The 12232-nt window shown below is 44.3% G+C and overlaps 1 protein-coding gene across 7 annotated transcripts in view; it reads right to left on the bottom strand.

The window, feature by feature from the left end:
* FAM124A (family with sequence similarity 124 member A) overlaps positions 1 to 12232 on the bottom strand; it is a 224977-nt gene that overhangs the window by 117526 nt on the left and 95219 nt on the right. For 6 of the 7 annotated variants that reach the window (XM_069205435.1, XM_069205436.1, XM_069205440.1 and 3 more), the window contains one exon: positions 4605 to 4636. The exons of the other annotated variant lie outside the window; for it this stretch is intronic. In XM_069205435.1, the coding sequence (XP_069061536.1) occupies positions 4605 to 4636 (32 nt within the window). The remainder of the gene's footprint in view (positions 1 to 4604; positions 4637 to 12232) is intronic. 7 annotated transcript variants of the gene reach the window in all.

Raw genomic sequence — 12232 nt, 5'->3', positions numbered from 1 at the left:
ACTTTCTTGAGAGATCTAATCCTATAAAACTGTGTTGAAAAATATGGGGCACCACAATAACCAATGTTCACATGAATGAAGGAATTTGTAGAAGCAGAAGGGGAGCCAAGCAAAGTAGGAGCCACGTTTAATGTAGGTATTAATTGGTACAGGCTTCTATTACCATAGACACTCCACCATAGATTAGATGTGGTCAGGTGTTTTAGATGTCCTTGAGTTACTTAACTTTTTTTTAAAGGAGCAAGACTGTTGAAGAAACATAAAGAATCATTCCCTTTGGAAATTAAATGTTCTTTTGTAGGGCTGTGAGCTACTTTCCCTTTAAGGTAAACTTTGTGGCAATGCTGTGTAAATGAAAATGAAAGAGTTGACTAATAGAGATTAAAGTATACAGAGTATCCTGCAAAATGCAAAATAGCGCTGTATATCTCCGGATGGTGGATAGTTGGAAGCTAAAGTGCCAATCAGCTTCCAAAATATAAGGAAAATAGCAATCAGCTCCCAAAATAGAAGTAACACCTTACTTTACCTGCAACAATAGTTTTGCGCCTCGAGACTATGCTAGGTTCACATGCTGTGCAATATTTAGTTGTAAAGTAGTTTTGCTTGAAAATGCAACTGGAACTTTTTTAGGGTTGAACGCGCAATCGCCCTGGCCCCTGTTGCAATCTCTCTGTGGGCTTTTAACCACGCTCATGTCACGCACATCAGTTTGGTTGGTTCTTGGGCTTGCCTTTTAAAATGCGCTTGATTTAATTTGTGAAAGGCATGCATACATCATGCCTTTTCTGGTGTTTAACCCTTCTCGTGAGCACCGGTAAACTACTGAAAACATACGAGGCTTCATGTTTTCCGCATGGCTTTTGGATTACTTTTTCTTTTTATTTCCTATGCAGGGCGATCTCGCTGGGCAATAGGCGAGCGCTTTGCATGACATCGACTCTGTTACATGGATAATTGCACTTTTGCCAGTTACATGGATAGTTGCACTTTTGCTGATACGTTTCACTGCGTGCGAACTTCTGTTTCCTTTTGTGTGTCTCCTTCACGCTCGCTTATATAAAATTGTATTACTTTTCAATTTCAGTTTATATGGCAAGAAAAGTCTGGTTAGGAGTTTACAACCTAATAGCTCTAACTCAAACAAATGTGAGACCCACTGCATTGCAAATGCTTGTTTCACTATGGGCCGAGTATGTATGTCTCGCGATGATGCGGTCCCTAAGTCCGCTCTGTTCCACAAAGTATTTTACATCTTTAGATTCTATGTTGTACCTGCTCTCTTACTACTCCATGGTGGATCCATCTTCCAGTGCTGACAGGTAATACCTACTCTACAAGTGGAAAGCAGCCACAGTAGCTTCACTTGGCGTGAAAGTTTGCAATTACACTGTTTCTTATATTTGCTCTTGAAGTATTTTTACTTCATCTCGATAATAGTGTTTCTCAAATATCTCAGTATCATTAGCTTGTTTTCTTGCTATGTTTCATTACTAATTATATTATGTACACCCTATTTCCACTTAGCAGCCGGCTGCTGTTTGGTCTGTGCTCATTTGTTTTCAGTTTTTTTTATGCATATTTTGTAATGTTTAGTTGTCAATTCTGGTGTTTTATAGTTTTGGTTCGTAGAAGTACAAATTTTAATGTTGGGACATGGAAAGATAAACCATCACCCAGATATGGCCTGTCATCCCTCTGGGCTGCAGAGCTCCGCCCTAAAGAGACAGGATATGTGGAAGGCATTGGCAGTCTCTTGCCAGCGAGCAGGATGTGCATTGTGAGAATGATAAAGCCTGTCACCGCTGAGGAGGGAGTGATCTAAACACGCAGCAGTAATCAACACAATGGCCGTGACCTGTGCCGGCAAGGTCACCGTGTCCTGCGGGACAGCTGCTCATCACAGCAAGCAGTGGGATTTCAAACTCCCCCACCCTCATTTCAACACTAAATAAGAGGCATTTTCTATCGGGTTTTGTGCGCCCATTCATGTACTACGCACTTAGTAACACAACAGGTGGGTGAAGGCTGCAACCCTTAGGTCTCGATTGCACATCTACACTTTACAGACTTTTTTACTATTCATTTTTTGAACTATATTGAATTGCATTAGTAGCTTTACTTGTCCTGTTTGTTCCACAATACAGCACATTGCAAAATACATCTTTGGCAGGACAAGCCAGACAAGCACTCACAATGTTGTGCATGGTTTTTCAAGCTTTCGTTTCCAGAACATGAAGTACAAAATAAGCAGTGTCATGTTTTTTAAATGAAGAAACATACTGGGCCAAGTTCCTGTCACAGAATTATGAAGAGCTGCTAAGATAAACTATATTAAGAGATGCTCATGGGTCGGCAGATGGGGCTGTATCAATGGGCCTGGCGGAGGGATTCAGTGGAGAGCTCTGGACCACAAATGCAGACATGACACTCACAGCCCAACATAACTCTGTCACTCGTGTATTCGTGCAACAATCGACCTCAGGCAGACAGATGCCCGAGCCGTGTTATGCAAAGTGCCATTAGCCATCCAGCCGGGCCACCGATACTGGGGAACAAGATTGGTCAAGACATCTAGTTGGATCAGAGGGCAGGCTGGGTTCATTTCACACCCTCTGTCCTGGCTGGCTTTCCATTTGTCTATAGTGCTGTCATTTGTCAGCATTGAGGATTACTCTGCCATGAGCAGCACTCAAAGGTTCTGCCTATAAATCACCAAGTGTTTGTATAAAGGAAAGGCCAATCTAAATCAACTGAAGCACACCCCTCTACATTACACGCCCTTGGTATTCTCCGCCGTGTAACCATGATTGATTGACAGGTCTGTCCTGGTTTCAGGCTCCATCCGAAGCAGCTCGCATGGGGCAGCGTTCCTCCCGTCAGAGATTAATGTCCACTCTGTGAGGGAAGCGTGTTTTCTCTCTGATTTCACTTAAGCATACACGCACTTTAAACTAATACGTCTTGTGCGCCGGTTAATGGGCTGTGACTTCTGTGCGTAGTGTAACACCGCGGATCACTTGAGCTTGAATATTTACCATTCCCTAAATTATATTAATCTCCAGACCTGCCAACTCCAACACGCCAATGGGTCATATGATATCGGATCTGCTCATACGGTTACGTTTCCGGGTGAGGAGCCAATACCATGCGGTGGGAGATAACCTGAGCGGGAGCCCCAGTGCGGAGTGGCTTTGGACGCTGGGCACAGATCATGTACACGCGGGTTGGCAATTTCCCAAGGACATCAACGGTGCCGTAAGAATCTTTAGTTCTATTTTTTGGGGTGTGGGTTATTCAGACCTGTTCCCTCTCCATGGCTCCACCCCTCCTGTCTCGTGAGAGTAAGGGCCTCAATGCTTCTCTCTCTCCCCGGACACATGCTGAAATTAATCTCAAAGATGGGAGGTCTGTAGCTCTATGCAAAAAAAAAACCTAGACTTAATATTAATGACTAAGAATGAACAAATCAAGAGGGCCCGGAGTGGTTGCTCTAGAGCTCTTGTTGTGCATCATTACCTAACCCAGTCTTGTCACTTGGGTGAGTTGTCAGAACAGGTGAACCCATGGCAGAGACTGGGCAGCTGGGTTTTGCTTTGCCACTGTTTCTGTTCTATTCCTTGAGCCAGCATGGCCTTGGTCTATTTCTTCTTTGTGCCCGATGTATACCGGTTCTTCCAGTCTGAACCTGTTTTGAACTGAGCCCCTGGTGCAGCATGTGCTACCCAGGAAGTACTTCCCCTAAAATGAATGGGATTCTTACATGCTTCTGCTTGCTGGCCGGTCCCTCTTTGTCCTTGGGTTCCCTTTCTCTTCGGATGGAAGTGGCTAAATGCCTGTGTACTTTGGAGCATAGTAGGGTAGGCGTGGCCGAGCTAAGTCCGCAAGTTGGTCAAGCACCCAAGCGCCTGTAACTGTAGATTCAGTGGCACTGCCAAACTACTCTATTATCTGCCACTGGAAGCAGGCCGCTGACCTGCAAAACTGCACAGGGTGTCAGGGATGTGTGTGTGTGTGTGTGTGTAACCCACACCTAACCAAATGTGATTTTGTGCACAAGAGAGCCTGGACTCTATATTCTCCATTGTCTGGGCTCTATCCTCTTTCAAGAACACCTTATGTCAAGAACGGCTGAATGCATGCCAGTTTTTTAGAACAACCACTGACTATTTAAGTGCATTCCATTTCCTTTATTTGTAGGATACTGCATTTTAAGTGGCTATTCTAAAATATGCCACATATATATGGCTGACACCTGTGCTCTAGACCCAAATTTCACAAAGTGGTCCACACCTGCTTCTTCCATCTACACACACTGTGCCTCATAAGAAGCCAAAAATAAGAGCTATGCTTTAGTACAGCATCTGGGAGGAGGTGTGGCGTCTGGTGCATAACCCAGATCGCTCTGCTCTGTGTAAGACACAAAGGAATAGAATACATGTGGCCCATTGGCCTAGGAAAACCTTCAGTATTACACCATCCAAACAATTTAAAACACAAAAACATTTTATTGGAAAGGTACGTGTGCACATTCATTGGAGCAGTACAATTGTAAAAAATAGTGCCGCATTCTGGAAACTGCACATAAACAAAACTGTACTCACTGCTGGTGGTCGACATGCGACTGTAGTCAGACCTGCAAACAAAAACACAGGAGTTGAAGTGCACTGCTCCACATCAGTTTTCATAAATGGCCACTTTTTCCTGATTACAAAAGATAGTCGAAGTAATCTTTTACTCACCTTCTCTGCTGGCTGCCCTTATTTATTACTCTAGCAACTAACACAGAATGACTCTGCCATGTTCTCTAAGATACACTAGAATGATAAGTTGTGGTTGAGTATCAATGAAACATTGTATGGACCGTGGATCTACATAGGTATTGTACAGCATCCAAAGTATACACCGTCAATCAAAATTCATTGACTGTGAGGCTAAAGCAGAAAAAAATGATATGAACCAAACAGATTTCAAAGCTATTTTCACTTGGTAAAGACGGCAAGACTAGGATCAACTGGTTCAGCTGTGGAATATCACCCTTAGCGTAGATGGCTGTGAGCCGGCGGATGGATTAGGTTGACTGTACCAATGATTAAGATGCTAATTTAGAAGAATTTGGATGGCAGCGCATGGCAGTACTGCCAGTGCTGGAGCTTCCATTAGTTCTCCTATCAGGAACAACATTTTGCTGTCCTAGTGCAAGTAAAAATGGCGCTGTATAGGTCAATAGTTACAGTAGCATCCATTTTGTGCAGGACCATTATTGAAAGCTAGATGGCCCTAAGCCAAAATATTTTAAAGCGTAATCCATGTGCCTGAAAAAAATGATAGTGTGACAGGAACAATTTGGATCTCAGTGTTAACTCCCAAGTAAGTTCATTTCCAATGCCCACATTTGTGACAGCAGCATTGCCATGCCATATTTTCTTCCAAAAGGGCTCCCCTTCAGGGGGAAAAATACCTGCTGTGTCTGCAAACTTCTCTACATCTGCCCCCAAATCTTAAATGAGCCTCTGAACAATTTTACATTGGTGACTTAAAAATGTCAATGAGAATTTGCACCAACTGACAGGTGCACTGACTAATCAGTGGAAAACAACATTTTGACTGGTTGACCAATGAAGAGTGCTCAGTGGCAGCTTGTGGGAGGGAAAAGGGGCGTGGCGGCGCGTGGCGGGGGAGAAATAAAATAAAATAATAATAAAAAAATCTTACTTTAATTCTGCACTGCACTGCTCCGCTCCTCCGTCCTCGACTGAAGGCACAAGATCCCAGCCTGCCCTGTGGCCAATCCTGACTCTGCTCAGAGCAGTGTTAGGATTGGCTGGGAGCACCCTGCCAGGGCGCTCCAAAGCAGAATGGGAGCCTGTGCCTGCTCTCCCCAGCCCAGCAACAAAGTGCCGGGCTGGAGAGAGCCTACTGCGCATGTGTGTTTGGCCGGCCCGCTATTCTGCACAGGTCATTCAATACAAGTTATGTTTTGTGCTGATTGGTCAGTGGATGTATTTTTAATGTAAGGATCTCTCAGCACAAATGGTGTTTCACACTGCATCATTAGCGTATGTGCTGGTTTGACACTGCCCATTTACAGGTGCAAAATGACTCAGTCCTCAGTGCTATCTTTCTAATTCAGATCCAGTGCTCTACACTCAACCCGTGAGAAGAACATAGCAATTGACATTTCTGTAGAAGCTGACACTTAGGGTTCCAAATGGTGCACCAGTTTAAATCAGTATTTTCGAAACAAGGCCCTCATTATGATTGGCCTATAAAAAAAAAACGTATTCCCTACTCAGAGTTATTGTTACCAATCATCCTGGTATTTCCGAGGGTGGGGAAATAGGCAATACTATTTTTCGGAATGGCACACAGAAATTGGATTTACTGTTAGAAGTGCCACATACATTCCTGCCAGTATTCCTCCCTAGGGCTTTGCCTGTTTGCAGAAGTTGAAATCTTCCAGTGAAACAGCAGAGCTGTGGTGTTACCGCAAAAAGCATAAATCCTACCACTAGCCCTGTCGGAATTTTCAGGCCACAAATAATAAGGGGGATAGTAGATTTGAGTAGACAAAAAGAAACCACGCACAAACTATTAATATAAATTCTCTCAGCCTGTGTCTCTAATGTCAATCCTAGCTTACAGTTCGTAAGCACTAAATATATGTAACAAATTAAACGCTGGGACAGGGAAGAAAGGCTTTCTTCACTGCTTACCTAGAAGAACGTAAACTTTCTCATTCGGTAATTTATTCCCAATCATATGTGCTTGAAATGGAATCTGGTTTGTGGCAGGGTGCTTTGATTTGTCTTATAAAATGTGTTTTTGAGCTTTGTTAAGTAATATTCTGTGGGCTGGGCTTAAGTTTTTGGACTGGGTGTTTTTGCTTGACTGGGTGCCAGTACAGGTATTTGAGGGATTCCAGTGTGGTGTCGTTTTTTTCTTTAAGCCCAAGAGCCAACCTTCCTATTGCATTTTATACCATGAGAAGTCTCTTTTACATGCTCTTGTTTAGAGAAAAAACGTTATATTTCATAAAACTGCTGTGTCCTGATAATACTTTATGGCCGATAATAGCTTTTATATGATACTTCCTTATTTAGGGTGGTTCAAGCACTTGAATTGATACATGTGACTGTAACAAGCAAAGAATGATGAACATTCCAACTCAGCCTGACATGCAAAACTTACAAGGTAAAATAAGAACTGAAATTCAAATCCATATACAAGAACCAATGAAAAGTATACTTGATGTGACAAAGACTAAGGCCCTCATTATGATATTGGTGGTAAAAACCACCTACCCCCGTGGCGACGGCCGCCAAATGACCGTCGCTGCGCTACCAACCGTCAGTCGGATTATGACCACAGCCGGATTTCTGCCAGAAGGATGGCTGAAATCCGTCTGTGGCCATGCCGGCGGACGGCAGTAAGGTGGCGCTGCTGTCAGCAGCAGCGCCACGCCAGTAGACTGCCGTGGACCGTATCATGACCCATAATATGGCTTGCCGATGTTCTGCTGGCGGATGCTGCTGCTGGCACCAGCGTCCCATTCCGTCTCCTGCCGGAGGACTCCCTGACATCAGGTAAGTCGGGTGCTCTTACAGGGGAAGGGGTTGGGGGGTGCTGTGTGTGTGTGCATGTGCGTGTATGCTGGTGTGTTATGCATGTAGTATGTGTGTGCATGGATGGATGTGTGAGTGCATGTATGTTGTGTTGTGTGAATGTGTGTGCTTGTATGTATGTTAGTGTGTGTGGATGTGCGTGTTAATGGATGAATGTGGGTATGAGTGTGTGCTCGTGTGTGCATGAAGGTGCGTGTATGTAGTGGGGGGAATCTTGGGAGGGGGGGTGTGGAAGACCCCTATCAGTGACAGGGAAAGGATTCCCTGTCACTCATAGTGCCTACCACCATGGTTTTCAAGGAGGTAAGGAAGCTACGAAAACCATGGCGGTAGGCGGGGTCATAATCCCTCAGGCAGGCAAGTGACGGCCGCCGGGATGGAGACTGAAATCACTTCCCTCCATATTAACGCCATCCGCCAGGATCATAATAACCCCCTATATCTTCTCTAGGAGAACTGGCAGATGCATCAGAAGTAGAGACTGGGGGTATAATTGTAAAAAATTATTTAATGTAGAAAGCAGTATAAGAACTGTAGATCTAATTATAAGGACTTCGTGTTCGATACGGGAGAATAGGTCTTATCATGAGAACATTTACTTTAAGAACTTTGAAGAAGCGTTTGAAAGTGACAGTAGTATGGCTTTCATCTTCAAGCCATATTCTATAATCAATGTCTGGTGTCCCTCACATGAGCACATTTTGAATGATCAGGCATGTTATATTTTGTCATTTTGTAGAGCACATTAATCACCTGTGCGGGTGGCTTTCATCTTCAATCTATTTTCCATAATGAAGCCCTGGTGTCCCTCACATGAGCACATTTTGAATGATCAGGCATTTTATATTATGTCATTTTTTAGAGCACACTAATTACCTGTGTGGGTGGCTTTCATCTTCAAGCTATTTTCCATAATCAACCTCTGGTGCCCCTCACATGAGCACATTTTGAATGATCAGGCATGTGATATATGATGTCATCTTGTAGAGCACACTAATCACCTGTGCGGGCATCCAGGCACTTAGCAGGGGGGTAGGTGCTTGTATTCCCAGGGCGCATTCAAAGAACCAGCTCTTCAACCTCTCGTGCAATTCAAGAAGTGATGAGGAGGCTCTGATGTTGTGTGGGAATTTGTTTCAACCTTCGGTGGTGATGTACAAGAAAGTGCAACTTCCGGCTCTGTCTTTGTGTAGGAGGTGTACATGTGCAACTGACTGGCCGGGGGGGTGCCTGTGAGGTTGGTAGAAATGTACGGAGCTGGTAAGATAGCAAGTCCTTTCCTGTGTAGAGCTTTGTATCTGTGTGTGAGGAGTTGGAATTGAGTATGTTTCTGTATAGGGATCCAGTGAAGTTGCTTGAGGTGTGGGGTGCGGTGGGTGCGGTGAGGTAGTTGAGGAGAAGTCTAGTTGAAGTGTTTTGGATAGTTTGGAGCCTGTTCGTGAGCCATTTGGTAATTCCTGCATAGAGTGCGTGGTCTGTAGAGTCTGCTGGTTCTCACGGCCTGAATAGCCATTTTCGAAGTATTCTCAGGTTCCACTAGAAGAATTTTCACAGCATCTTCAGGATGTGGAAAAGGTGGAGGTCACCGCATTAACTTGGGCTGTCATGTAAACTTTGTCATCTACGATGATTCCTAAGTTCCTGGTATGGGTGTTACGGGTATGTGTGGAGATGAGGTCTGCCGGTCACCAGGTGGAATCCCAAGCTGAGGTTTTCTATTCATATATCACTACTTTGGTTTTGTGTGAGTTGAGTTTAAGACAGTTGGATCTCACCCAGGAGGCTACTGTGGTCATGTAGGTGGTGAAGTTCTTTTTTGTTGCAGGGCTCTTGTCTAATAGGGTGTCATCTGCTTAGTAAAGTATGTTGATGCTGTGTGATCTGATGAGGTCTGTGAGTACGGTCATGTAGATGTTATTGAGTGCATGACTGACATCACCCACTGGATGAAGTCCAACTGTCTAAAGCTGAACACTGACAAGACCCAAAACTGTGATCTTTGGGAAGAGCATATCACTCTACCTGGTGGCCAACAGAGCCAGGATTAACACCCACTCCCACCACCCACGCCAAAAACCTCAGGATTACCAACAGCACATTTGACATGACATCACTGCCTCAAGATTTTACATCCTGAAGGTTCTGAAGAAGATTTTCAAATGGTTCACTATCAGCACCTGGAAAACCGTCGTGCACACCCTGGTCACAAGCACAATGGACTATGGGAACACCCTCTATGTTAGGATCAACAAAAAAATCACCAGAAGGCTGCAGACCATTCTGAAAATTACGGCCAGATTCACTCTCAACCTCCCACGCCGCACTCACATCACACCACACCTGGAGGAGCTCCAAAGGCTCCCCATTAACAAATGAGCACAATTCAAACTCCTCACCCACACTTTCAAGGCACTATATAACACTGACTCAGCATACCCCAACAATCACACCTGGTATCAGAAACCTTCCAGACACTTCAACTCATCTAGACATCTGGACTCCCTACTTGCACAAATCCCATTCATACTAACATCCAGATCCGCCGGTCGAGCCCTCTCCTACATTACTCCTAAAGCATGGAACAACCTGCTGCTACACATAAGAGCCTCCTCCTTACATTTTGAATTCCACAAAAAGCAAAATATCAGATTTTTTTTCGAGTAGTCCCACTAGGCTTTAGGTGTCCCTATACTGACACCTGCTTGGCATCAAGATACTCTCCGGGGTGAAAGTGCACTTTACAAATTTGCATAACAAAACATAAGGTCAGAGGGAGAGATTATCCATGGGGATCCACAGATGAGGTTTTTGGCGTTCGAGGTCTAGTGTGGCATCCTGATGTATTGTGTATCTCCTGTGAGGAAAGGGCAGATTCTGATGAGGGCAGATTCTTGGATGCCTTTTTCATGTAGTCCTCTGTTCTCAGTGAAGTGGGTGACTGTGTCGAAGGACTCAGAGTTTATCAGGATGAGGGCAGCTGTTTCTCGTTGGTCGCGGATCATCCTGATGTTGTATGTTGCTGAGATGAGGTCAGTCTCTGTGCTGTCACTGGGCCAGAAGTCTGATTGCGTGGTGTCTAGGAGTTGGTGTGTGTCAAGGTAGGGGGCGAGTTTCCTGTTGATAGCTTTCTCCCTGAGCTTAGTTGCATAGTGAAGCAGGGAGATCTGGTGGTAGTGTGCTGGCTGGGTGGGATCTGCCAAAAGTTTCTGTAGAAGTGCATTGACCGTCAGGATTTTCAGGCCTCTGTGAATTTGGTGGTGACGGAGGTTTTGAAGATGCGGATGAGTATTTCACTGTTTGGGGAGGCGCCCATATTCTAGGTGCGATGGTAGTACAGGCCAGTCAGTGCTCTGGTGATTGTTTCCCCGGCATTTAGAATGTTTCTGTGGTTATTTGTGGCTAGGCTAGAGGCTAAGGGCTAGGTTGTTCCAGATGGTTTTGATTTTGTAAAATGAATTTTGAAAAATTCCAGAAGGTTGTCACATAGGTCTTGTAAGGGGGTGATGCTGTTAGCGGTGGAAGCTGGTGTGGTGAAATCTTTGACGATTGTGAAGATTTCTGTACAGCTACTGGAGCTGCTGTCCCCGTGATCTTCAAAGGTCCTCTGCTCTGCAAAGGCCTTCTTTTTGGTTTCTCTGATCTGCTGGTGGTAGCGTCTCTGTGCTGCTTTGTAAGAGTTCATCTTCTTTCCAGTTGTTTACAGTGTTGTTTAACAAAGTCGCGTTCTGCAGTGTACCACTTGGCCTGCTTTCAGGTTCTGTGTTGTGTTTACATGGTGCAGTCTGTGATCCAGTTATCGAGCTGTTTGATGTCGCTGTTGAGATCACCAGCAGGCCGAGCTTTTTCATGTGCTGGGTGTGGGACCAGTTAGATTCCACAATGCTGTTCCAGTTGCATCTGGCCAGGCTAGAGGGGATGAGTTTTTGTGTGGTGAAGGATGTTGATTTGGAAGTAGACAATTTTGTGATTATGCTTAGTGAGAGGCATGGTTGTGGTGATTTTTACGATATCGAAGGTGGCGAAGGTTGGGTATCCGGTGAAGTCTGTTGAGCATACAATGTGTTGTGTGAATCTGAGGTTTCCTAGGCCTTCAAAGAATGCCATAAAGCTGGGGTTGTTACAGACATCCAGGTGGAAGATGAGGTCTCCTAGTAAAATATAGGCTCTGGAGTCAAAGGCAAGGGCAGGAGGGTGGCGAACACTACAATGTTTTGGGGAAATTAGCTCATGATCCAGCTGGTCAGTAGACAAAGGTTCCATTCAGGGTAAATTGAATTTTACTTAGATTTGCATGTAGAAATGTAAGTACATCATACATAATGGAGGTAAGGACACTATCACATTTTGGTGAATGTTCATTTTATAATACTGCTACTACTACTAATAATAATGATAATGTGCCCGACGTGCAGGAATACTCGTCGTAAAAAAATTGTGGTAATTTGCAAGCAGTATTTTTGGGACCACAAAACAGTTTCATAAACTGACCTATATACTAACAAGTCAGTTTGTGAAATTCCAATTTGAAGTGAGTTATAATCTGACCTACCTCATAACTAATAATGAGATAGGTTGCAAATTGTGACTCACTCGGATTTGTGGTTATC

The sequence above is a fragment of the Pleurodeles waltl genome, chromosome 8, assembly GCF_031143425.1.
Source record: "Pleurodeles waltl isolate 20211129_DDA chromosome 8, aPleWal1.hap1.20221129, whole genome shotgun sequence".
NCBI classification, from domain to species: Eukaryota; Metazoa; Chordata; class Amphibia; order Caudata; family Salamandridae; genus Pleurodeles; species Pleurodeles waltl.
This window is presented reverse-complemented; position numbering and strand designations above follow the sequence as displayed.